Source organism: Peromyscus eremicus, chromosome 1, assembly GCF_949786415.1.
Source record: "Peromyscus eremicus chromosome 1, PerEre_H2_v1, whole genome shotgun sequence".
NCBI lineage: Eukaryota > Metazoa > Chordata > Mammalia > Rodentia > Cricetidae > Peromyscus > Peromyscus eremicus.
The window spans coordinates 115650500-115676843 of record NC_081416.1 but is presented as its reverse complement, the minus strand read 5'-3'; the positions used below and the strand labels follow the sequence as shown (position 1 = coordinate 115676843).

Genomic DNA, 26344 nt, shown 5'->3' with positions numbered 1-26344 from the left:
TCCAATCTCTATTTCACACCTATTATATTAGGTTACAGTGTGGTAAACAGTATGCCATTGCATCCTCAGCCTAAGGAAGACTGCCTCAGAAAATGCCAGTACATGTCTTCTTAAGGATGACCTCTGTTCAGAGAGGAGACCAACCCCATCAAATTACAGAGGGATTTGAATATTAAACATTGGAACATGGGCCAGGATGAAGACAATGGCGTAGTAGTGTCCAATTTTAAATTTTGATTATTATAATAATATTTTCTATTTTAAAATGGTGGCTATCTACTTATGTATAGGTTTATCTAGATAGGAATTTATTTGGAAGTTCTATTGCAAATAAAATAATACAGAAATGACTGTGAAAATCAAAATTTTATTAATTACACATAAAAACAAATTTTCAGACATTATATATTTATAACAAATGCAAATATGGGGAATTCCTTTCAATTAATTAGAAATATTTAATAAAATACTATTAATTCATCCTCAGTATATAATCTTAAACAACTATGAAAACATTAAAATTCATTTTAAGGTCAATCTTGTTCTCCCATATATGATCATTTATTAAAATAATCACTTGATCTTAGTTCACTAGCAACTTTCAGCATTTGTAAGTGTAGTAGGCTATTTCCATGTCCCTTACTGGCATCTCTTCCCCTTCCTTCTTAGCACTTACCTTACACTTTCAGTGGTGACCAGGGTAGTTATGGCTCTTACTAGTGAACAGTGGTTCTGGATGTGGCCACTGGATGCATAAGTGCCTAGGTTTATCCTGGAGATTTTGTCAAAGCTGGAAGTCCTCCCTAAAACTGCTCTAGCAAATTTTTTCCATTTGAAAATACAGCCATTCACACCAAAGTATTTAATCTAAGTTCTCTATTCTCTGCCATAACTTATAGGGTGCTTGTGACTCTACAGTGGGCAGATGCCTCTCACAAATACATATTACTATAAACTCAAATGTTATTTTACAATCCTTGCTGGAGATAAGGTAATGAGTATTAAGTCTGTAACTATCCATATTTGAAAAGGAAAAGCAAGTACAAAAAGTAGCTGAGGGTTAATCACCCCTTACATTTATACTTTATGCATTCAAATGTATTACGTGATTTGATGTTCCCAACCATCTTTTGTGAGGTAGACAGAACCACTGTTCTTTTACACATGAATTGTAGAGGTATGTATGTGAGCAGCTTGCTTACAGTGGCACAAATAGAAACTGATGATATTAGTATTTGAACTCTGGTCCTCTGATTCCCAGCCCAGAGGACCCTTTTCTTCAAATCACAATGCCTCTTGCTATGTTGTACAGGACAAGGAGCAGAGCAGTAGTCTCTGACATCACCAACCAAAACTTGACTTGTTCTAGGCTCTGTAAATACGTTGAAGTTGAACGAATGAATGAATGAATGAATGAATGAATGAATCCTGGACTTTTTTGGAAGAGTAATCCATATCTCATCTTCAATTTTGTTCTAGACAGACCTAGTGTACTAGGTAAATGACAATGAGAGTAGCTGTATAATTGTGTAACTGTAAAAAGAAGTATAAATGGTAACAGACTGAGGACAAGCTATGCAACAGCATGTGTAGATGAGCATGCACATCATTTAACCTTCAGAAGGGTCTATTAAAGAACAATCTTGGGTCAAGAGACTGACACAGGTAGAATGCACTAGGGAGGTCCTAGTTCAAAAAACAAAACACAAGAACAACAAAGAGCATTCTTGGTTAAACTATTAGTACAAAATGGATTTGGGAATTCTGATCTATATGTCCCAACTTGTTTGAAAAGCTAAAAAATGGTATGTTATAGCTCTCATAGTATTTTTTCACTATAAAATTTGAGTTTTTTCTTAAAAAACTGAACTCTCATTAGCTTTCTTATAAAAATTACTTGATTATTAAAAAGCCTTCACGGCAGGAATGATCTTGCGAAAGAATTTATGTCCTTGGGAATTTGTATTTTCAAATATATAACCTGGAGGAGAAGGATAGCTAGCCGGGCAGATTTCCTGTTTCTTTGGTGTGTACTGGATAGAATACATGGTAACATCATCAAGTGGAACCGAACTCTTAACAGCAGCATTTAAAGGTTTGCAGCTCTCCACTGGAATCAATTCATGTGGCACAAAGTGAGATCTGAAAGTGCTCAAACCATCAAATTTTCCAGACGGGTTGGGAATCTGTTGCTGCTGCTTAATAAGTCCTTGACGACAACTTTCCCACGCTGGAAAATCTTCCTTCATGGTGCTTTTTCCTTGGAAAGGAAAATTGCTTTTCCTTCTGTGAGAAACTGGCCTAATAGCAACAGCGCGGCTGGCCTGATAGGGGACGTAGTCGAGATGGCTGGTACTGTGTAACTGCATGCTTCCTTGAGGGGGCACATACTCTGCTACTTTCTTGACTTTGGGTGGTGGGATTTCCCATGGTTGGAAACTGTCACGGAATTCAGTGCTTCCTTTAAACTGAGCGTTTGGGGTTACTCTTGTGTGGGCAGGTCTGCAGAGTTTTGCACTTTCTCCAGTAAAACCCTGAAAGTCATTCCGGTGAGTGGTAAGATCCTCAAAAGGCTGGTCAGTAGGCTTATAAACTTCTTTTGGCCTTGTAAACTTAACTTCTAGCTGATGAGGTACATAATCTCGACGATGACTTGTATCACCATGAAAGGGGCCTACAGAACTCTTGACCATAGAGCAGGGCTTGAAGCTTTGCCTAGGCTTTATCTCCCGGGGAACATAGTCATCCTGAAATGTAGTGGAGTTTCCAAATTTCACATCTGGGGGATGGTAAGCTTGCTCTGGTTTACACAGTTCACATTTCTGAATATCCCAAGATCTATAATCATCTTAAAAATGAGAACAAATAAAACATTTTAAATACTAAGGAAAAGAACTTTCTTCAAAGAATCCTGACTAATTTCTCTCACTGGCAACCATCCTTTCTTTTAGATACATAAACACTAGCACCAGGTATGAAGTTTTCCTCATATTTGTTCTTTTTTGTTTCTTTTCCATCTTTTTCTATGCATCTCCCTCTTGAGGATGGTTACTTTTCTACTTCCAGATTTATCTGATTACATACAAGGGTGCACATGAGCCTGACTGTAGATAGAAAGATAAATAGATTATGTTGTGGGTGAAGACAGTATAAAATGTACTGGCTGAAGACAGTATAAAATGTACTGGCTAAGATTTTCACTATAACTCACAAAATACTAAGGTCAGTCATAAAATTCAAGGCTTGAGAAACCTCTAAGAGGAAGAATTCAGTGTCTTGATTATGTATCTCATGAGCTGGACAAGTTTGCAAGGCCAAAAACATTTACAAGTCAATGATCAACTTTTTAAGTACCTTAAAACTCACAGGAATGAACTTCAGGATCCTATTAGTGAAAATTAAAAGTCCTACTGACTATGTACACCAGTTGCTCAACTTGAAGGAGGAGAAATTTCAAATTTCAATGTGATTCTGATCAAAGATACAAGATTGCATGGATTATTGGGCTATAAGGCATTCCCAAGAGATATGGTACCGTCTAGAGACCAGGAGTCCAAGCTGAATGTGTTCAAAATTTTATGTGCAATTTAGAAGTGAGCATCAGGGCTGAGATCTGAGAGTTAGAAGTTTAATACCTACAGATCACTTAAACCATAGCTAGACATTTGAAGTGTTTGTATTTTAGCAAGACTTCTTTATGTTACCTATTTCTAGATAGAAAAGTAGTAAGCTGAGAAATATAGTAAAATTTACTTTACCCCACAAAAGTATTTTAAAACACCAAAAATTAATTTATAAATTCCAAGTATTTTACATACTAGATAATGTAGTAAGCTGAGAAATATAAAATTTACTGCATTCCAAAATATTTTTAAATACCAAAAGTTAATTTATAAAAAGTAAGTATTTTATAATAAGGTAAGATCATAGAATATGAACCAAAGACTAGGAAATGACTACTGGAATAGTTAAGCTTTGAATGTTTACTATGTGGCTATTAGCTGTGAAGGAAAAAAATCCTCATTCATAGATATTCCTGCTGAGTTTTAAACTAAATGATTAAGCTACTGATGTTTAGTGGGAGTGGAAATCCAGCCAAAGAGCAGATAATCTATGAAAAATTCTATGAAGGCAAGTGTCAAGAAAAGATGACCCAGACCAGTATTGTGCCCCTAAAGTTGAAAATCAAGAACCAGATGAAGAACATAAAAGAATGGTATGGGGTAGTTCTGTAGACTGATGGCAGATGGAAGCCATATTCTGAAAGACTTTGTATAGAAACAAAGAAATAAGGAACTGGAGAAGGCCAGTCGGTAGGACAGCAACAAGAGAAGAGGTATGAATTAAGCAAGGATGCTATGAGTGAAATCATGTACACATCAGCCAGAGCACTTTCATCCAGCTCCCTCTGTACGCAACAGCTTTCCATTTCCGGTTCACATGAAGCCTTACCATGATTCTTTTCCTTGCGCTATCATGAAGGGATCTCTGTTCTTTAGAAACTACAGTGTAAAATTAGAGCACTATTTTCTGTAGCTAAAAGGAAATCAGAGCTGTTAGTAAGGATCCATAGTTTCAGTTATGTTGGGAAAGTCTTTGCTGCCAAAGTGACTATGAGAAAAACAATGCTCATTTTAGGTAAATATGCAAAGGAATAGAAGAAAGTGTTTCCCCACCCCAGAGCAACTTGGGCTTTTTAAAAGGAAACAAGAATCTGGAGGGTTAGAGATAAGTCTTGACAGAATGAAGTACTACAAGCACTACTTCTTTTTAAGTTTCCAATCTCAGTAACAGGATTACCACAGAACAGTGTTGGGAAATGGTTTTCTGTAATAGCCAGATAGGAAATGTCTTAGGAAATGAAGCTTAAACACAAGTCTCTAAATGTATAGTGCCTACTGCAAATGCAAAATTCTATCAATGTATCAAGAACGCAGCAATAGGTAGTATGGAAAATGGGTGTGTCAGTCAAGCTTTATTTACAAAAAGAAACGGTGGGCTGGACTTGGCCTGCAGGCCAGTTTGTTTTCCCTTGCTTTAAAATTTACCATACACATTTTTAACAAATCATAGTTCACTTTTGAGTAATATTGTTCTGATTTAGATATGCAGTTGTGCACATTAACAATGCGGACATACTGAGAGATGCATCTTTATAGTTACTTTGCTGTGGGAACATCAGCATTCCCAAGTGTCTATGACCTCACTAGATGACATTGTCTTAGTGGAATATGGTTGTAAACACAGTAGTTTGTTGACTGAACTGTTACACAGCACATGACTGATGAGTAACAACTAAAGTACAGCACACTTCCAATTCTTACCTCTTTTACTTTATACTTTTCTAATTGGTTAAAAAACAGCCAAAATTGATAGCATTTTTGCTCCAGAAAAACAATATATTGTCATTACATCTATTTCTGGGGACTTTTTTCTCTTTATGAAGACCAAGTTTCTGTTGCTTCATATTCCATTTACCTTTAGAATTTCTCTTAAAATTGCGTACGACATTTACTGATAATTCTTTTTACTTGTCTGAAGACTTTATGAAAGATACTCTCACTAAGGTTTGATATGTTTGCTGGACTCCCTCTGTGCCCTAGCCTTCAGCATTTTCAAGATGTAACTCCATTATCTTCCGGTTGCCATGGTCCTAGTTCTCACTCTTCTGTTTTTGCTTCTTTTTTTGTTATTTTTGAGACAAAGTTTCATGTAGATCAGGCTGGCCTTCAATTCCCTGTATAGCCAAGGATGCCTTTTCCTTCTGATCCTTTTGCCTCTACATGCCAAGTACCCGGATTACAGGTGTGTGCCACCATATCTGGATTTATAAAGTGTCTATCATATTAACCAGTGCTGTGGGATGTATGGCAAATGTGTTGCTGATTAATCAATAAAACACTGATTGGCCGTTGGCTAGGCAGGAAGTATAGGCGGGGCAAGGAGGAGAATAAAGCTGGGAAGTGGAAGGCTGAGAGAGAGAGAGACACTGCCAGCTGCCACGATGAGAAACAGCATGTGAAGATGCCGGTAAACCACGAGCCACGTGGCAAGGTATAGATTTATAGAAATGGATTAATTTAAGCTATAAGAACAGTTAGCAAGAAGCCTGCCACTGCCATACAGTTTGAAAGCAATATAAGTCTCTGTGTTTACTTGGTCGGGTCTGAGAGGCTGTGGGACTGGTAGGTGATAGAGATTTGTCCTGACTGTGGGCCAGGCAAGAAAACTTAAGCTACAAACCAGTCTATAAGTTCCTGCATAATTTTTAAGTTATAAATGTAACCTTCTTGGGGGTTTTAAAGCTTTCTGGGTCCATATTTTCCGCCGGCTCTAGAAGGAGTCAGGTCAATGTCTCCCCCAGCCTGTTAAGGTCCACCACCGTTCAGGTGGGCACACTCCCTCATAAAATAAAATAAAGGGAGGAGATGCCGAGGACAATTTTAAGAGCCATGCCATATTGCCTGCCTGAGCTAAGTTTCTGTTGTCCAGTATTGAGCCACTAACCAGAAACTTTGGACATGCCTGGACAAGTCCTGAGTTATTAGAAAAATAACATTTCCTTATCTTTCTGCTACAGTGACCATTAGTAACAATGTTTTGTGGTTAGGTTGCTTGGTTGGGCTGCTTGGCAACTCAACAATCCCCTGATCTTTTCTCAAAGAAAGTTTCCTGGTCTTCTTACTATAAAACCCACCTGAGAAAAATAAGATTTTGCAGCTTGATCAGAATACTGTCTTGCTGTCAATTCTTTGTGTCTCCTGCCCCTTTCATTCGCCATTCCCCCTTCTAGGGTCTCTGTTGAAGATCCCGCTGGCCAGGACACTCATTATTTTTGGAAAAATATTTTCTCTTAAATCTTCAGGTAATTCTTCCATTTTCTTTCCCGTCTTTTGGTATTCTAAGTACATGTATGTCAGGCCCACTTCAAAGTGTTCCTCGGCGTTGGGCACTTCGTGCTCTTTCCCCTCCTTACATTAGGTTTATGTTGATTTATCTGAAGTCTACTGCTCTCCTGCCTCCCCAGGTGTACCTACTCAAACACCCATGCAAGGCATTGTCAACTCTATTCATTTTTTTTTAGTTATTACATTTTTTTTTTGTAGTTTCCATGTCTTGGTTAATTTTCCCAGCTGTTTCTGACCACCAGTCATAGTTTTTTGATTCCCTGATAGACCTATTATCTGGCTCCTTCCTAGACTGAGTTTTCCTTTGGTCTCATGACAATGTCTTCCTTTTTCCCCCTCCTTCCGACCCCTCCCCTTTTATAATTTGAAAACCAGACATCATAAAATGAATCCATGTTCATTTGCCAGAGCTTTATTAGCGCAGTTTGGTCCAATCCATAATTAAGTTTGGGTCTCTCTGTTGCTATACTTGCAAACCAGCAGAATGTCTTTGGTATTATTCCTGTGTTCAGGTTGGAGGCTGGTTTGTGGGGAGGCTTTTCATCCATCTGTTTCACCTTTAGCTTTTTATATTTCAGGAAATATGTCTTTCCATATCCTGTCCTTTCCCAACAGTGGGCTGATGTTCATTTCCAAGTGAGGTGGGTTGCCATGTGTATATGGAGGGTATCTGTTGCTCTTCTCCAGCTTGGGCTACCCTGTATCACGGAGTCAGAGCTTCGTGATGCCCCTGTCCTGTCCCTTTAGAGTCTAGAGTGCTTAGTCCAGGGACATCTCCTCCTTTCATGCTAAGAAGTTTCTCTTTTTTTTTTCTTTCTTTCTTTTGGTTGATATCCCTAGGGGGTCTGCCCTTTTCTGAAAGAAAACAGAGGAGTGGATCTGGTGCTGAGGGGGGAGAAGGAATGGAAGGAGGGGAGGGCCGGGAAACTGTGGTTGGGATGTAATAAATGAGAGAAGACTTAAAAAAAAAACTGTTTGGGGGAACCCCAGGCAGTGGGACCAGGACCTGTCCTTAGTGCATCAGCTGGCTTTTTGGAACCTGGGGCCTATGCTGGGACACTTTGCTCAGCCTGGGTGAAGGGAGGAGGGGACTGGACCTGAATCTACCAGGCTGAGCTGAATCCCCAGGGGAGTCCTTGCCCTGAAGGAGACCTTGAGGAAACCACAGCAATCTAGTTTTAGCATCTTCATTTTAATATGAATGAATTTCTAAGCTGAGGACAGACAAATTTCTATTTCCTGAAACCCACGTTCAGAAATGTCAATCTACTTACTGCACTGCAGGGTATTTTCTTCTCTACACTGTTCCTTCTGTCTCCCTCTGTCCTCTGCTCTCAGACTGTAATAGATACCTGCTCTTATGAAGGCATTCAGAATTACACATACAGAATTACAACCACACAACATTAAGTACAGCTGAGGTTGTTGTTTCATGCCTGAAAACCTGGAACACTATGTGTCTTGTATGTTCCACATATGCACACAGCATCACGGGACATCAATATTACTGTTTTTAATATATATTACACTGAAGAAAATTACTATGCTTTCATAAATGCCAGAGTAAAGTCATTTTCACTGATTATCTTTTATGTCAAGATTATCTTTTATGCATATTAGTATCTCAGTAATGTGCTTGTGCCATATTTGATTATACTCACCATTTGTAGTCTTTATAATTTGTCCTTTCTATAGCAGTATATGTACTCAGTTTTTCAAAATCAGAAAACATTATCCCTAACTTCCCCAACAGATCATAGTATATTGATATCTTGTATTTTACTTACCATTTAATGCTCAGAGTTTTTAAAGTATCCATCCATTAGCTATTACCTAATTAACTATATATGCCAACACTCTTACAAAAGGTTTTATACTGGAACATACCCATTCAGCTATTTCATATAACCAACTGAAAGGATATAGCCTGCATGTGCAACTGTGTTACTAATTTAAAAAAAAATAGCTCATATCAAGATGGTCTGTTTTTAAGGAAGACTTCCAAGAGTAAAAGAGTATTTTAAAATCATGTAGGTTTTGTTGGGGGGGGGGTGGGTCATACAGTTGCCAGCGCTTACTCTTGTGAGCTGCTAACCATGGGAAAGTATATTTACACTTTTCTGGCTGTGAGCAAGGCTTAGAGGAGTAGGCCCATCTGCTGTCACCTAGCACTGACTGTCGGGGCGGACATGTTTGTCTTAGTCTGAAGTCCAGTATCAAGAATCATCTGCTCATAGATCAAAACTTAATCCTCCAATCCAGCCTTTAGAGTATAAAAATAATATTCTGCTTGTCGATCTACTAATTCGTTAGTTTTACAGGTTGTCTAGAATTTGAATTAAGAGGACAGTTGCTGTTTTATTTTTTCGACAACTCTAACTTTCTCTGCTGAATTTCAACTGATGATAGGATAGGAAAGGGTGAACAAGACAATAATAACTAATGTGACAAAGTAAGATGTGCAGCATACATCCTTGGTCAGTGACACCCTTTGCATTTAAAATGCTCTGAGATACAGACAGCTTAGGGGATACATTTGGAGAAGACTCTAGGACTCCTAACTCCCCATGAGGCAGTTAGTTTGTTTGTAACTGGGTTTTGCTAGCAATACTATTTTGGTCAAAGGGAAGAATGTGCTTTCCTAACCATGGTGATGAGTATGATAATATAAGAAAATCCTGAGCTGACTGTAAAGGTCAAAGCTGGCATTTTTAGGTTTGGGGCACCTTTGTTTTTACAATGATAAGTTACCTTTATAAGTTGGGACGGTGTCCAACTTCCCTTTTTGAACTGGTTGTCTTTCCACAGGCCGGACTTTTACCACAGGCTGTACTTCATAAGGATTAAAATCTCGCTTGTAGGTAGTCCCAAGATCAATTTTCCCCTGTTTGGGTTTATATTCTTCTGGAATGTGGCGAGGCTGCTTGACTACTTCGTAAGGACGATAATCTGACCTGAAATATACATATATATGTGTGTGTGTGTGTGTGTGTGTGTGTGTGTGTGTGTGTGTGTGTTGTGTGTGTGAAACTCAGCCTCACTGGTTCTTCTGTTTTGATTATCACAGTAGTAAAATCTTCAATTCTGTCTTACTTGAACAATCTAAGGAGATATTAAAACGGTAATAGTTGATTATTTGAAAGGAGCAATTGAATTGTTCTTAAGGTTCTATCCAATGATAAGAAAAGACATAAAAAAAATCCTAGTTTTTAAAAATTGAAACATCTCAATTTGATCTTGTAAGTAAAATTCTCAAGTAACTGAATTTTATTTTTTATCTAATGTAGAAGGAAATCTCAAGAGAAAGATTTGATGAGCTGATAAATTTGTCAAGATCAGCTCTGTATCCACTTTGTCAAAAGCCACATTCACCTACATAGACTATACCCAGGCATAGTGTCTTCATATGAAGTCACAATATCTTCCTGTGCATTGTTAAAAAGATCACTAACTCTGGCTCATAGTATGGATGTGAGCCTTACTAAGACTTTGGATCTCTCAGAAGTCCTGGCCCTCGGTAGGAATGAAATGGCAATCTAACTATCCTGTGCATTATATAACATCACTGTGACAGGGTTGGTATTGCAAGGGCTGAGACAGTCCACTGGAATGGAGAAAACCAGAGAGATTCAAGACCAGCTGGACTGTCTGAATCCAATCCTGGCTCTGTCACTCAACAGCTGGATAACCTTGGATAACTTAGTTAACCTGTCCATGCCCTTGTTTCCTTATAAGTAAAGTTGGACAATATTATGATGTACATCACAGTTATTTTAAAGATACACACTGTCAATTCTGACAGTCACCTAACTGAGCTACAATTATGCTGTCAAGATAAAAAATCTTACACAAGTTCACACAGTCTCTTCCTGTGTTATAGAAACATATAGTATAGAATGACACTTATTCTTTATACAGATAAATCACCCTTCAACTTCCTAGTCAGTATGATCAACACAAGCAAATCATGCCAGAGTTCTAAGCCTCTGCTTTTAGGAATGTTGGGTACCTACTCTAGGTAATGGGTATGGTACTAGGTTCCTGAGGAAGGAACGCTGAGAAAACAATAGATGTACATCCTGCTGGTATGGAACACTGAACTGAATCTAATAACAAATAGGAAGATATTATGAGAAGTTATGAGAGGGATATTTACTCGGCCTTAAAAGCTAAATAAATAAAAGGTAGGGTGGCAGAGATGACATTTACAAAGGAAAATTGTGTTGATATTTACAGGTCAGATGAGTATTAGCTAGGGAAAGACGGAGAGAGAATTCCAAACAGGGAAAAAAAACTAGAGAAGCAAGCAGGGTTTGATAATCCATGTAGTAGTTATGGAAGGGATTGAGTCTATGCTAAACAACAGAAACACTTTAAAGTATTTCAAGCAGGATCATGAGTAGGATTAAATCTGCATGCTTAAAAGATTGCCTTGGCAGGCTAATGTATTGGATACCAATCAGAGATGTAAAAACTAGAACACACACATATACATACCCACACATACATGCTTGCATGCATATGCATGAGTGTAAACACACACACAAACAAACAAATTAGGAAGAGGCATTCCTCTAGATGGTGGTTACAGTGTGCCAAGTACATAAATATTATACTTATTTTAATCATTAAAAAAAATCAACAAAACCTTTTGTTTTTTCCTTTTCTTCTCTTTGCCAAAGTAACTTAATTTCTACCTTTCTGTTTTTCTCAAGTCATAATCAGTTTTTGCTTCTCAAATTAGTTCAATTTAATTCAACTAGCTAGTTAAATTTAAATAGTAAGAAAACTTAAGGTCAGAAGAGTTGGGCAGAAAAATAAGGAAACTGTTTCTAAATATTTACTTAAATGTAGTTACTCCTTCCATTTTACCACGGTATGCTTGAAATTCTTGCTTGGGTTTAAGACTCTGAGGTGGAAGAACATTGCCATATTTTGGATATTTTTCCAAATACTCCGTTGTGGGGCAAGATATGCCAGAATGTTCATAAACCCTTGTGCTTCCATGTGGACAACGATGCCGTCTGTACAAACAAATAAACTGAAACATTATTTTGCCTTAAAAGCATCTGGTGTGGTTATTGCATGTTAACAGGGTCCCCAATGAACTCACCACTTTGAACTTCAGCACAGCTTACCCCTCTGCATTGAAGCTTATAAAAAATAATAAGTAAATTACAGTGTAGCCTTATGTAGCAGAAACTGGTTTTGCTCATAGTAGTTTAGTGACTTCTTATGCTACTGAAGTAGAAAAGCTAGCAAGTGAATTTCCCAGGAAGAAAACTTCCTGGCAGACAAGTTTTCCGTTTCGATTTCACCTACAACAGATCCTTACAGGTGACTGATTGAGAACATAGCTACAAAAGGAAGGAGGAAGAACACAGCATCTGTTCTGGGTAGCAGAGTTGGGGCATGGGATATAGTAGAGGCCAAGAGGGCTTGAGCTGGGAGATGTCAGGCAGCATTCTGATTCCACAACTCCTTTATTCTTCCATGTGTCTAAGAAGCTTCCAAGTCCCAAGAGTCCGGAGACTCAGCAATGTCCACTGAAAATGAAGCTGTTGTAAACGGCTGGAGTGATTCTGTCCCATGCAGGGTCCCAGACCCTTGGGAAATCCAGGAGCAGAGTACACAGGTCATGTATACATAAAAGTTCTAATAGAGTTGCACTGATTAACAGAACACAAGTCAAAGCTTTGGAATTTGTCATTGTTTTTATTGTCCACCAGAGCACTGCATTCACAGTGTAATATACCAAAGACTGTGGACAAATATAAGACATAAAAGTGCAGATAAATTATTATAAAAGAAAGCAAACACCTTCTAGCCTAACATTTGCAATCCTTAAAAGGAAAATTTCTTCCTTCTGATTTATAGTTTTGCTGGTAGTTATAGCTGTTTACACTTGTTAAGTCTTTCTGTCTTTTTGAAGAAGCAGCTCACAGAAATGATGAAATTGGCCAGGCATGGTGGTACACACCTATAATCCCAGCATTTAGGAGGCAGAGGCAGGCAGGTCTCTGTGAGTTGCAGGCCAGCCTGGTCCTGAGCTGCAGGTCCGCTACAGCTGTTACACAGAGAAACCCTGCCTGGAAAGACAAACAAAACAAAACCAAACCAAACAAACAAGTGAAGTTAGATGTCCCTAATGGGAGATCAAAGGAATTGACTTTGAGATTCCTAAGAGAGAACATATGGCATTATGGTTTGAGTCTGAAATGCTCACGTTTTGAATCCTTGCTTTCCAGCTGATGGAACCATTCTGGAAGGATTTTGGAAGCTGGCACCTACCTGGTAGAAGCAGGTGGCTAATGGCAGCCCTTGATAGATGACAGCCTGGGCCCTGATTCCTAAGGCTTTCTACTTCTTGGTCTGCCAGCATGTGAGAAAGCCTGCTTCATGTTCCAGGAACAAGAACTTCCCCATGCCTGACTGCATGGACCACACCCTCTGGGACTGTATGCCCAAATAGACCTTTCTTTCTTGTTCCTGTCTGGTATTGCTACCACAGTGATGCAAATGGACCTAAGGGATGGTCTTCAACAACAAAAAGAATAGGGAAAGATCTTCCCTTCCAACAGGACGGGAGGCAAAAGATGGGGTGGGGAGGGACAACAGTGAAGAATCTTTGCCCCATTCTGAGAGTGTCCCATGGAGGCAGCCACATTTTAAAACTGAGTGCAACGATGCATGTCATAGGAACCCTTCAAGATTCCTGTGCCTCATGTATAAAAAGGAAAGCAGCAGAGGCACTGCTCTCAAAGGAACTAAGCTTCTTCAAGGGACATTTCAGTAGATGCCACTAGCCACGCTTCAAAGCTTAAAGGGGCTTCTTACATTGGCAGTGCCCCACCTCTTTGGATAGTGATATTATTTGAAGAATGAGGAGTCCCCAGTATCATGCATTTCTTGATGGCTGGATGGGAAAATAACTTACATTGTAAATAAATTAAGATTTTTTTTTTCTTACACACCAGATTTTGCAGATTCACACCTTAAAAGTTATGTTTCCACCCATACACACATTATTATTTGTATTATTATGAAAGAGGCAGAACAACTGCTTTCAATCAACATGTATTGTAGGTGGTTACCCTTAGAAGGGGATCAGAAATACAAAGAGCTTGGCATTATTCATAGTTACTTAGCAAAGGTGATCTAATCCCTGGGTCAACAGTAAGGCTGAGGAAAGAGAAGAATGTGTTTACCGGTGGTGGAAGGTTGTTAGGCAGAATTTAACAGACCAAACCTGCGGTTTAGGGTGGGGATTCCCGCCAGTTTCGCTTGTCAGGCAGACCCCAAGAGAACACTGCCTGCGCAGGAATAAGAATAAGGTTTAGAGGATGCAAAGCCCTGGGTTGCAAACCAAAGACCTTGGGTACCGGCCTTTTACATTAACCACAGAATTGGTGGTGGTGGTGGTGGTGATGGTGGTGGTGGTGGTGTGGTGTGTGTGTGTGTGTGTGTGTGTGTGTGTGTGTGTGTGCAAGAACTCCCCCTGGACCAGATTCCATCACTTACCAGCCATCACAATCACTTATTTGCTCATACTACTTCTCAGGCCTGGACTGTATGTCAGTTTAAAGCTCTGGATAGGAAGCCTCGCGGATTGCAAAGAAGAAACGTTTTGCCCCAGGAGCCAATCAAGTAGAGAAAAAGGGCGCACTCGCCCCTCAGGCAAGGGAGTAATGGTGGGGGGCGGCGTGCGGCGAGGAGTTAGCAGTGCTTACGGCCCCGCCGACGCCGCAGCGGCCGGCTGTTTCTTACCCGCAGGTGCAAATCTGACACAGACACCAGTTCCTCATGCCCTTGGCTCCAGCGTCCTTCTCCGCAGGGCTGCTGCAGCTGGCACTTCAGAGCAGATACAGCGTCCGCAGTCGTCAAGGCGACCTCGGGACTCCACGAGGAAGGGAGAGAGGCAGCTTCCGGTGGCGTTCAAGACGCGCGCGGGTCAGAGGTCGCAGGCCTGGAGGCCCCGCCTCCCGGCGCCTGCGGCTTCCGGCTTGAGTTACTCCTGGAGCCTTAGAAGCGTGAATCAAGTGCGGCGTGAAGCCGGTGAGTGGGGGCCTGCCTGCTAGGGACGCCGGCGACCGGACGGTGGTGGGGACCCGGGGAGTCGTGTCGGTAGGGCTAGGCGAGCAGGGCACGCAGCAGCTGCACCTCGTAGGAACCTGGGACCCTTGGCGACCACGACTCCCGGAGTCCGAACGGAGGAAGGGCTTGCAGACCTCGCTTTGCCTTTTTTAACTGGAGAGGGATGGGCGATGTGTCATGCACCTGCTGAGTTCCCAAGCACGTGTTCCAAAACTTTTAAGGACACTCGGTGCAGTCACAGGGCCGAGATCCTTAACGTCTGGTGAAAGCCAGCAAGCTTGGCAAGAGCGGCAGACTTTCGGAGGGGCTACAGTGGGGAAGGGGGAGATGTCCACGGACTTTTCCTGTGGTCCTCGTGGGCCAGAGTGCCCACTTGAGTGCGTGGTGTCACTTAGACGGGCGTCTCTGCATCCAGCTGCATGATTCATCGCGCCGCAGACCCGGAAACTCCCAGCGCACTCCACAAGTACCATAAGGGTGTGTGGACTTTACGGTGGAACTTGGGCCTGTACTGCCATATCCCGTCAGGGGCAGAAAGAACTAGATACGGCTAAACATTCCTTCGGTTCTCAGTTGAGAAATCTGAGGCGGCTTGTAAACCCCAGCATCTGTCTCTCAGCTTGTCCATTTTTGTTGTTGTTGTTTCCCCCTGACTTTCAAATTTTATACCACTTGTAATTTGCTTGTAATTTTTAGTCACAGGAAATAATTAACCATGGTGCTCAATGGCGTTGATAAGATGATTCAGCTTCAGAAAAACACTGCCAACATCAGGAATATCTGTGTTTTGGCTCACGTTGACCATGGTAAGACTCCTTTAAAATGACTTTTTATTAACAAAGAAGACATGTCTCTGTATGTTTCACTGGAGTGATGACAGTGATGCTTGCTTGCTAAGAAGTTGTGTGTGTGTCATGTCAGAGAAGCACGCTGTAAAACATTCGTAATAAACGGGTTAACTGGTGCTTAGCATTCTTCTGCGTAGGGTTTCACATCATGCTTCTAAGTTTGAACTTGGATTTTGGTTAAAATATGGAAAAGTTTTTGAAATATTAAAACATTGATGGTCTTGGTAGAGCGAATCTCCTAGGGATCTGTCTTATTTCATTTATCACATGCTGAGTGAGCATCTCTTAAGTTTGTGGCAATCTGTTAGATTTATCAGGAGCTAGACATCTCTGAGGAGGCCACCTGCCCAGCTGTAGATGTTTTAGGGACGAATACGTGATGAGATGGGGGTCAGTGGGGGATATGTAAGAGTTCTGAGAACTGGAGGATTAGGTAGCCAGATTGGGTTAAGGAAAGTTGTCAGACATGCCCTTTGAGGAGGGGACTCTAGCTGATAGGTGGGGACAAGCATTACAGGGGTAGACAGAAACAGATGTGAGTTAAAGTGCAGATACAGTAAAGGTCGGGTTGGCTAACACTTGTGGGATTCAGATCAACATTCCCTGACACTGTCAGACTGAGTCTGCTCGCCAGTTGAAACTCTTTCTTCTAGTAGCCAGAACTCAATTTAGCACGTGAAGTCAAAACTACTCAGCATTTTAAAGGGGAGGGAGTGGACGGGGAAGAGGCAGGCTGGGTCCTGTCTCTTGGAGCTTGTCATGCTGCAAGGCTCTAAGAGAAGGGCTAAGCGCTCTAGCCCTGCAGTTAGACATCCTCAACTCAGGCCTCTTTCAAATAACTTTGCCTATCTGAGCTTCAGTGTACAGCCTATGTAAGAGGATGATAAAGAGAATCTTGTCAGCAGTGAAATACTTAGCTGTGAAAATGGTCGTTAACATGTTTCCTTAGCATGTAAGGAGCCATTAGGGGGAAAAAAAAGGCAAGGGCAGAGTACAAAAATTGTAGATTAGATTAGACTGGTAAAGGTGCTTGGGTGGGTTGAAAGGCAGAAAAGAGGCGTGGTGACTCTTGTCATTAACATGAGCTCTGAAGAGAAGGTAGGTAGCACAAAAACAGAGAGAGAGTGGTTCAGGTTGTAGAAACTGAGATTGAGTTTTGTGTACAAATCAGTGGCTAACCTACCCCATGGGTTTTATGGTTATATGTACATGTTTGGAGGCTCTGAGGACTAGCCAAAGGGTTTTTTTTGTTTCTTTTTTCCTTTTCTTTTCTGTTTTGGTTTTGCTCTGAGAACTAAATAGCAGATTCACTAGTGTGTATGTATCAAACATTGTTGTCCAAGGGATCCAGCCTTGCTTAATAATGGGAAGTCCCCTGTTTTGTGGTCCACTCTAAGGGGTGTGTGTTTGCCATACTTAGAAAGCATCCTACTCTATTGCACAGCAGGAAAGTGATATTCTAGGATTATATACTAAAACATATTCTTCAGAGGAACTGTTAATTGGTCCCTGGCTTATGCTATTACATAGATCCCACAGATTATTATTCACAGACTACAGAAAGCTGAATTGAAGGAAAAATCCAACCATTTGTTAGGCCTACCCAACTGTGGAAACTGAGTCTGCCATGTCATTCTTTAAACACAGGTAGCTGTTTATGCCCCTTGAAGTTGTGTAAACTTTGGCAATAGTCTAATAAAGGTAACTGTAAATGTATATTTGATTATGCAAATAATTTCTTTTATTGTAAAGTAGATTCCAGGTTTAGTTTTGAAATAGGATTGTATTGGCTGCTGCAATGTAGCGCTCCACAAACTGTACTGTAAGCAAAAGAAAAACAAATTTTCTGATGAAATAAGTGTAACAGTTTAGCTAACAAATGTTGTTGAGTGTCACACAAAAGTAATTATAACAGAAGACTGTGTGCTGTCATTTCCTGGTGATGATTTACCCAGTGTACCTTTCTGAGGTAAATGCTATTGCTGTCCTTGTGACATTCTGAGCCTTTAGAGTCTATGATCCGTTGTGCGGGATTGTTGGTAAATTATTAATTGATTTCTTAAAGTCTAGATTATAATAACTCCTTGTAAAAGATGATCTGTATTTTGATTCTCTTAGTGGTTTGCCTCACCAGAGACAGATGTTTTACTCTGTAGAGTCTGCCTCAATTTAAGAAAATTTCTGTGCTTAACATTAATCTGACAAGTTCTTAAGTGAAATTGGTGAGGTCCACAGGTAGAAAATACAGCACTATAGAATGCTAGCCCCTTTAGATGAATGTATTGTAATTAATGTTATTTTAACAGGGAAAACTACCCTTGCTGATTGTCTTATATCAAGTAATGGAATCATCTCCAGCCGCCTGGCAGGCAAGGTATGTTGTTAGATTTGGTAAATACTTGTTGCATTTTAATGAGTATTAGCTATCTGTAATGTCACAATCCATTTGCATTGTTCTTTAGTGATCTAAACATGTAGAAGGAAATGACAACGGGATATCTTAACTCCCCAGTCTCAGGACATACTCAACCAATCTCAGGACATGCTTACCAGTTTCAGGACATAGTCCCCAATCTCAGGACATACTCACCAATCTCAGGACAGAGTCCCCAATCTCAGGACATACTCCTCAATCTCAGGATGTAGTCCCCAATCTCAGGACATACTCCTCAATCTCAGGACATATTCACCAATCTCAGGACATAGTCCCCAATCACAGGACGTAGTCCCCAATCTCAGGACATACTTACCAATCTCAAGACTTAGTCCCCAATCACAGGACATAATCCCCAATCTCAGGACATACTTACCAATCTCAGGACATACTTACCAATCTCAGGATTTAGTCCCCAATCACAGGACATACTCCCCAATCTCAGGACATACTCACCAATCACAAGACATACTCACCAATCTCAGGATTTACTCACCAATCTCAAGGCTTACTTGCCAAGTCCTAGGGGTACATGATAGTCCAGAAGTCTTTCGAAGGTAACCCAGGGCAGGAAAATTTCATATCAACCTTCTGATTGGGATATAAAAGTTATGGTTACGGAGCTGGAGAGATGGCTTAGTGGTAAAAAGCGCTTGATACTCTTGCAAAAAACCTAGGTTCTGGGTTCTCACTCCAGCATCCACATGGTGGCTCACAACCTTCTGTAATTTCAGTTCCAGAGGTTCCCACGCTCTCTTCTGGTCTGTGGACACTTGACAGGTGGTATGCAAGACATGCATGTAGGCAAAATACTCATACACACAAAATAAATATAAACAAAATCTTTTCAAAATTATCATTACTAGCAACTTGAATCTAGTGTCATTTAAAATGATAGTTCTTTTTAACATGATTTTAATATGACAATGGATTAAAGGAAAAATTTCAATAGATGTAAAAGATACTCAATAAAATTCAATATCTGTTGTGATAAATCCCTCTTACAAAGTATATTTAGAAGATAACCTAATGTTTTTTAACAAAACTACAATAAAGATTGAATTTAATTATGAAATATTAAAACTTTTCTATTCATGAATAAATAAGATTCGTTATTGTATCCTGCTGTTTGTATTTTAACTTTTAATTTACATTGTTTTGGAGATTATAGCTGCAAAATAATTGAGTTTTGGAAAGAAAATAACTGTTAACTAATAAATGCTATGACTTTGTAGAAAAGAAAAAAAATAAGGGGCTAGAGAGATGGCTCAGTGGTTAAAAGTGCATGTTGCTCTTGCAAAGGGCCTGAGTTCAAGTCCCAGCACCCACATGGTGGTTCATAAACATCTGTAACTCCAGTTCCAGGGGATGCAAAAAGTCAAAAATTATAAATAAACTGCTAGAATATAAGTAAAGAATTTAGCGTATTTCAGGATATATAAGTCATTGAAAAGAAATACACATCAGCAATAAGTAGACAATGAAAGATTTTAAAATCTGCCATATAATTAGAATAAAATTATATTGGGATAAACTTAAACAAGAAAGGTATGTCATGTTCGTGTTTTGTCAGAGTCACTTTTTAAAAACTTATGGTTGTTTCATGTTGATCTACATATTTAGCAATTAGGAAAAATTCCTATAGTTTTTTTTTTTTTTTGAAAAAAATAAATTGGATATGCCATTTTCAAATCCTAGAAGAGTGGGATGTGGTACTTGCTGTCTTGTAAGATGGTAAAGCTTGTGAATGGCCTGTAACTTGGTGGTTTGGAATTGGCTGGGGTATCACATTGGCTAATGACCTAGAAACAGATACATATGTGAGAACTTGACTTACTATAGATCTGACATTTCAGATCTGTGGAGAAAAGATAACGTCAGTAAAGGATCTTTGGGAAGTTATTTAGCTATGTGGAAATAATACTGGACCAACCTGTATTTAATATCAAACAAAAAACACCTGCATGTAGTTAAAATGCACAAAAGGCCCAACTTAAGCTTTTAGAAAATAGTAATGGATGTTACTTCTGTAACCATAAGGGAAGATACCTTGAGAAGGTAAAAACTACTGTATAAAAGTTGATTAATTCAGCTACATTTAAATGAATAACATTTTTTATCAGGTATGCCACAAAATGAAAAAATAACAAAAATGCATTAGAATTAGGGAAAATATAATAAACATTTAACTGACAAAGAACTAATAATCAGAGACCATTTATAATACCTATCCAAAACAAACCTGTAATGTAACCAGTAGGAGGATGGGCTGTACATGGGATTCTTACAGAAGAGAAGTGGGAAATAGCTAAGCCAGAATAGTAAACTGAAGATGCTCAGTCCCTCAGAAGTTGGGAAAGTGTGAGTTTAAAGATGAAGTACTGCTTATTACTCACTGTTGAGTGTGGATTGGTCCAACTACTTTGGAAAACAATTTGGAAATATCTGGTAGCATTGAAGATGTAAAATTTAGTGATTCAGAAATCTCACTTCTAGGTTGTGTGTAAGAAACATCCCAACTTCCTTGTTTTAAAGATTTATTTACTTTAACTTTGTGTGTGTGGATGTTTTTGCCTGCATGCATGTCTTTATACTATGTATATGCAGTGCTGGTGGAGGGCGGAGGACAGCACACACATCTCACCAACACCGGCGTTAAAGACAGTTGTGAGCCACCATGTAGGTGCTGGTAATTGAACCAGGGTCCTTTGGAAGAGCCAGGCAATGCTTTTAACCGCTAAGCCATCTCTCCAGTCCCAATTCAAACTTCTTACCAGCTCAGTTACCAGTTACATTACTAAAAACCAGTGAATTTACATATGTCCATCACTGGTAGACTGGATGAGTAAATGTGGTAGGTTTGTGAAGGAGACTCTTAGAGTGACCCATAGCTACATCCATCGAAATGGCTGACTTGGGCAACACTGGACAACAATAATGTTGAGCAACAAATATGTGAAAAAAAATATGTGTGTGTGTGTGTGTGTGTGTGTATGTGTGTATGTATGTATATATATATATATATATATATATATATATATATATATATATATATATTCTTTGATTTTATATAAGACTTAAAGCCTGCAATTCAAAATGATATTTTACCAGAGCTGTGGGGATGGAAGTATTTCAGAAAACTAAAGAATTCATGTAGGATGAGAAAGTGTGGCAATCCCGTATTAGCACATTAGTCTCAAGGATTTTGATTAAAAGAGATGAATCTACATAAAGTTAAGACTTTATAATAGAGATAATTAGTCTAAGTAAGTAAGTAAGTAAGTACTTTACATGTAAGCAGTAAAACTTTGGGAAAGCTATTAGCTAAGTTTTGATACTGTAAATATTTTCTACTATGTCATTCTTATAAAAAGGAGAGAACCCACACATATTTAAAATCCGTTACTTTGGAAAAGAGTTAAGTCTCCTTGTTCCTCTAAAGACCTTCTGTTTCTTTTGGACTTCATCAAGTGCCTCTGGATAGGAAAAGGAGGCTGCATTGTGATGAACAGAAAGAACTCCAGATCCCTTTGTGGATTCTTCTAAACTATTTAATCCTTCCTAGCTGAGATGTAGATGAGCAGCACTCTGGAGAAGCAGGGTGTGAATTCATTTGTGGCAATACCTTTCAGTTTGTCTATGCATTCTCTTGACTAACCTGGCTTCTCCAGCACCATACCCCTTTGAAATGAAAGCTAACTGCATTTTAATGTTGGATTTTAGTCACTGGAAAGTAAAGATATGTATGTTGTGCTTTTCTAGTTAAGGTACATGGACAGCAGAGAAGATGAACAGGTCAGAGGGATCACCATGAAATCCAGCGCCATTTCACTACATTACGCAGAAGGTAAACCCATCGGTGTTTTAATTAATCGATTTTCATCTCTCCTGACCCACCCCTTCTCTTTCTGAATTAATCAAATGCCTCGGTTTCTTTGCTTTGTGTTCCATGCATTTCATTCTGGCATCTCCAAATGATCTGTTGTCAGAGTCAGGCTGTCCAGGCTTGGATGCAGATGAGGACCTCTGACTGGCTTGAGGGCAGAAGAACTGGCAGTTCACAGCTGCCTCCCTCTACCAGGTGACTGGATTTCTTCACAAGGAAAGTTAGGAGCCAGGACTTGGCTGGCTCATCCTTAGCCTTCCGTTTCCTGGCTGGACCTCTCTTGTGCTCCATGGCCGGCAGGCATGTGAGACCTGGAGTCTTAGTTATGTAACTGTGGGTTGTTCTGACCACTGCTACCTGTTGCTCTGATCAGTACCATCTTGCTGTCCCCAAATACAGATGTCATTCTGATAGTAGCACAGGAGTTCTCTGACAGAAATGTCAGACAGATGCCAGAAGCTGTATGTTCACAAAAGGTTTGTATTGGTGAAAACATCCAGTAACTTAAATGTTAAGAAGAGATTGGCTAACTGAATGTTATATCCATGCTGTGGAGTATTATATAGCCTTGAATGCTTAATTACATAGAATTATAATTCTATAGCTCATGTATTTATAATTACATGAAAACGCTGTGTTAAGAGACAGAAAAGCCAATTGTAGAGTATTCTGTGGGTTATGAATGTGCATGTGTACATGCTTCTAGAAGGATATATTTTATACCACCACAGTAGATATTTTCAGAAACTGGATTATGATAAAATTTTTGCTTTTCAAAATACGTATTTTTGTACTGATAGAAAACTTTATACGATATGTATATTTTGAAGAAAGTAATAAAAATTTATTTCCCTAATGGAGTGACCTGTGGTTCATCCTTCACAGCTTGGTATCTCTAGCACCCAGGGAGGCAGTGTGCAGAGTGTGGCTATTTTCATTGACATTAGTCTTTAAACCATTTTTGTATCAAACTAGTTTTGGGACTTTAAAGCACACTAATCTCCAGTGTTTAATATTTCAAGTACTGCTCCTTTTTTTTTTAATGCTATCTCTTGTATTTTAAGGGATCTGTTCCCATTCTGTGACCCAGAGAATGGTGTCCTAGAGCTTACCATGCTATTTTATAGACTTGAAGAGATTGTAATCTTCCATCTTTCTTTCATTCTGATATTGCCTTTTGAACTTCAAGATTCCTCTAGTGTCGGTTTTTGTTGCTATGGCCCGTTTGTCTCTACTCACTCTCACTGCCCTTAGCTGCTTTATTCAGGTTTTACTTGTATGCCATCAAATCCAGCTGTTCCACATCCTAGTTGACTTTCTGATAGAAATGTGGAAAAAGGCCGATAGAACCCTGGGAATTGAGTGACCTAACATGTTTTGTTAAACTCTAGCTTTGGGAAGCTTGATCTTAGAAAGTTCTAGATACATGCTTCTTTCCAGGTTGCACAGAAACAGAGGCAAGCTGCCTTGAGTTGGGGTGAGAATGGCTTGTTGAATGTCTGTTAAAAATAACTAGAGATACTTTTCATGAAAATTTGAAAAAAAAAATGAGAATCTTATTGGAGTGACATTTTGTTTGTTAGTTTAGGGCCTCATAACCCATGCAGGTCAGAAATTCCTTTTCCTCCTTCTTGTCTCTACCTCCCTAATGTAGGGATTACAGCCATGCAGCACCATAGTTGCCTGTGTGTCTAAAACAGACTGACCACATCAGGTCAGTTTATGATGTCTTGTCTTCAGGTTTGGGTGTCTGTTTTCTAACTATGCTTTGATGTGTGTATTTTTATAGGTTTGCGCTACTTTTCCAGTCTCCTCCTTATACTTACCTGCCTCTGACCTCTCGCCCCTCCTCTTAGCTGTTCCTTTACCCCTTTTCTGTTGCTTACTGCTTTGTTTTCTTATGTTTCTGAACACATAGACTTAAGATGTGCCTCAACTTATGGATTGACTTTTCAGCTGCCTGGTCATCTAGCCGTATCAATAAGAACTGGAGTCAATAATTATCAAACATGTTTCTCTGTGGGCGTTGACTGATAGCCGGAAGGGACTTTAGTCAAGGGCTCACCACTTGACAACACAGAACTTAGCTTTCCTAATCTACCACAAAAGGATGCGTTAGGAACACTGTTGGACATTTTCTCAGAACTGAATACATTTCCTCTCTGTAGTTGAGTACTGACTCTCCAGAGTGGTGTTTTATGCTCTGAAGGTGGGACAGCCTAAAGGAGAACCTAGGTGGAAGGAAGAGAGGGGAGATGCTGATGGTTAGAGACACTCCACAGGTTGCCTCTATCACCCCCTTCCCATCCTATTTGATTGCCTTAGGGAATCTTTACTAAATGTTAAATCCTTTCTCTGGGTCTGATGCTTAATGAAATGGATTTTTGGTTTGTTTAGTTATATTTTTCATCCTTTCCTTGGATTGAAATAGAAGGCCTTATTCTAGTTTAAAAGGATAAGCTTACAATAATCATGGAACAATCTAGAAATGATTGAAAACCATCAGAGTGATCCCAAGTTTCGCATCTTCCAGAGGCCCATTTCTTCCGTGGAAGCTGAAGTCTTGTATTTAGTTAGTTATGCCAGCACTTGTAAATGCTAGGATCATACTGTGAAACCAACATTTCCGTTTCTTACCTGTCACTCACATCCCTTATACAGAGGTACCATTGGTGTATCTTGTCATTTCAAGAATTGGGAAGCACTTTCTTCAGTATTCTAAGGTGACATAATGCCTTTGAATCTTTTAGAGCGTATGTATAGTAAGTGTATTCAAAATTTAGACAATTTAAAATTCATGGTCTAGTTAGTCCTTGAGTAATCTCAAAAGGCATATTGCTGACATTTCTAATAGTAATTTTTGAATATCTGTGAGGAAATATTACCATCACAGAGCATTGCATTTTAAGTTACTCGGTCCTTTTTAAATATTTTAAATAAAATTGCAAGTTTAACTTTTTTGCAATAATGAATACTTACGTTTTGTTATAGGATATTGGGTAAAATACAAGAATGGACTACAAATCACTCTTGATTTTGCTTCTTTTTTTTTCAGTTTTTATATTTAATCTACAGGCATTTTATGTGAGCATATGAGTATACACTGAAGTAAATATATACAGCTTATCTTCCCCCACACAATTCATGGATTCCAACATCAGTCAGATATTATTAGTTCTGGACTGGCGTTGGTGTTTACATCTCTGACTGAGACTATCTGGGTAGGACTGGGTAGGCTAGAGAGTAAATTTCTCCCATCCACAGTATATCCGCAGCATATCTTTCCAACCCTAAGGTGAGGGCCAGTGCCATTTTGGCTTCATTGATTGATGCCATATGGGAATTTGTATTTACAAGAGTTTTGATAATTTTACAAAAAGTCAACTTTCAAAATCCTAAAATTCTATGCAGAATAAATTGCAGTAGACTATAGTTTGTAACTGAATTTCTTTGTCAATGTAGGCATGTAGCTACCTTGTTATTTGATTAAGTGGGGCACTTGGGGATCACCCAAGTGGCAGCCACTTGTGCCGGGATTTACTTTGATTGAGGAGATGGGAAACACAGCAGATTTCTGCAACGAGGCCCAGGTGCAGGGTCTTCTCCCTGGGAAAATGTGGTGAACAGGTTCAGAATTCACATTCATGGTGGCTTCTGCCCTGTGACTCTGTCCTAACTCTTCAGAGACTGAGCCACAGGGAACTGACTCCCTCAACTCCCCCACCAGGCCACACAAGGCCAGAGTGTACCAGAAAGTGTTTGGTATTACAGGGTTCCCTTTCCTTCTGCCTGTGTGTCAGTCTAAGAGGGGAGGATTCCCTTGTTCCTCATTTGACTGAAAGATCAGATTTTATTTCCCCTCTTAGGACAATGGCTTTCTTCATTTCGTGAAGCATGTAGCTGATGCCAAACTTAAGGTAAAACTTGGTGATGGTTGAATTCTGAGCTAGATGTCTCATGCATGGTATTGTTTAATCCTCACAGCAACCCTCTGAGATGGCTGTCCTTATTTTACTTATGTGCAAACTGGACTTCAGAGATTAAGAGCATTTACGAAGGACAGTAGTTTCTAGAATATAGTAGCCGGCTTAGGAACCAAGTGATTACATTTCCAGTCTACTCGCTTGGCTCTGGAGTCTGTTGGGAGCTAGGCCCTGACTAATTCTTCCTGAAG

At 39.6% G+C, this 26344-nt stretch overlaps 2 protein-coding genes across 3 annotated transcripts in view; one reads left to right on the top strand and one right to left on the bottom strand.

The window, feature by feature from the left end:
- Positions 1-347: 347 nt before the first annotated feature.
- Positions 348-14788, bottom strand: Saxo2 (stabilizer of axonemal microtubules 2). Of its 2 annotated transcripts, XM_059272091.1 has the most exons (4): positions 14676-14788; positions 11753-11932; positions 9660-9862; positions 348-2848 (listed from the first exon to the last, which is right to left on the bottom strand). In XM_059272091.1, exons 1-4 carry the CDS (start codon positions 14711-14713, stop codon positions 1905-1907), a joined length of 1365 nt encoding a protein of 454 aa, XP_059128074.1. In that variant the 5' UTR covers positions 14714-14788; the 3' UTR covers positions 348-1904. The 2 variants fall into 2 exon arrangements, with proteins under 2 accessions (XP_059128074.1, XP_059128082.1); XM_059272099.1 differs by lacking the exon at positions 11753-11932.
- Positions 14789-14855: 67 nt separating this feature from the next.
- Positions 14856-26344, top strand: part of Efl1 (elongation factor like GTPase 1) — a 126780-nt gene continuing 115291 nt past the window's right edge. Inside the window, exons 1-4 of the mRNA XM_059272071.1 lie at positions 14856-14963; positions 15699-15808; positions 18157-18224; positions 22047-22131. Of these exons, the coding sequence (XP_059128054.1) occupies positions 15718-15808; positions 18157-18224; positions 22047-22131 (244 nt within the window). The 5' untranslated portion in view covers positions 14856-14963; positions 15699-15717. The remainder of the gene's footprint in view (positions 14964-15698; positions 15809-18156; positions 18225-22046; positions 22132-26344) is intronic.

Bases quoted from the DNA above. Each gene is read 5' to 3' on its own strand.
- Saxo2 (XM_059272091.1), bottom strand. From the start codon at position 14,713: ATGAGGAACTGGTGTCTGTGTCAGATTTGCACCTGCGG. The intron at 9,863-11,752 runs GTAAATATTTAG...TGTATATTTCAG, and splicing joins GAAGGAGTAACTACATTTAA to GTCAGATTATCGTCCTTACG. The intron at 2,849-9,659 runs GTAACTTATCAT...CTCATTTTTAAG, and splicing joins CACCGTCCCAACTTATAAAG to ATGATTATAGATCTTGGGAT.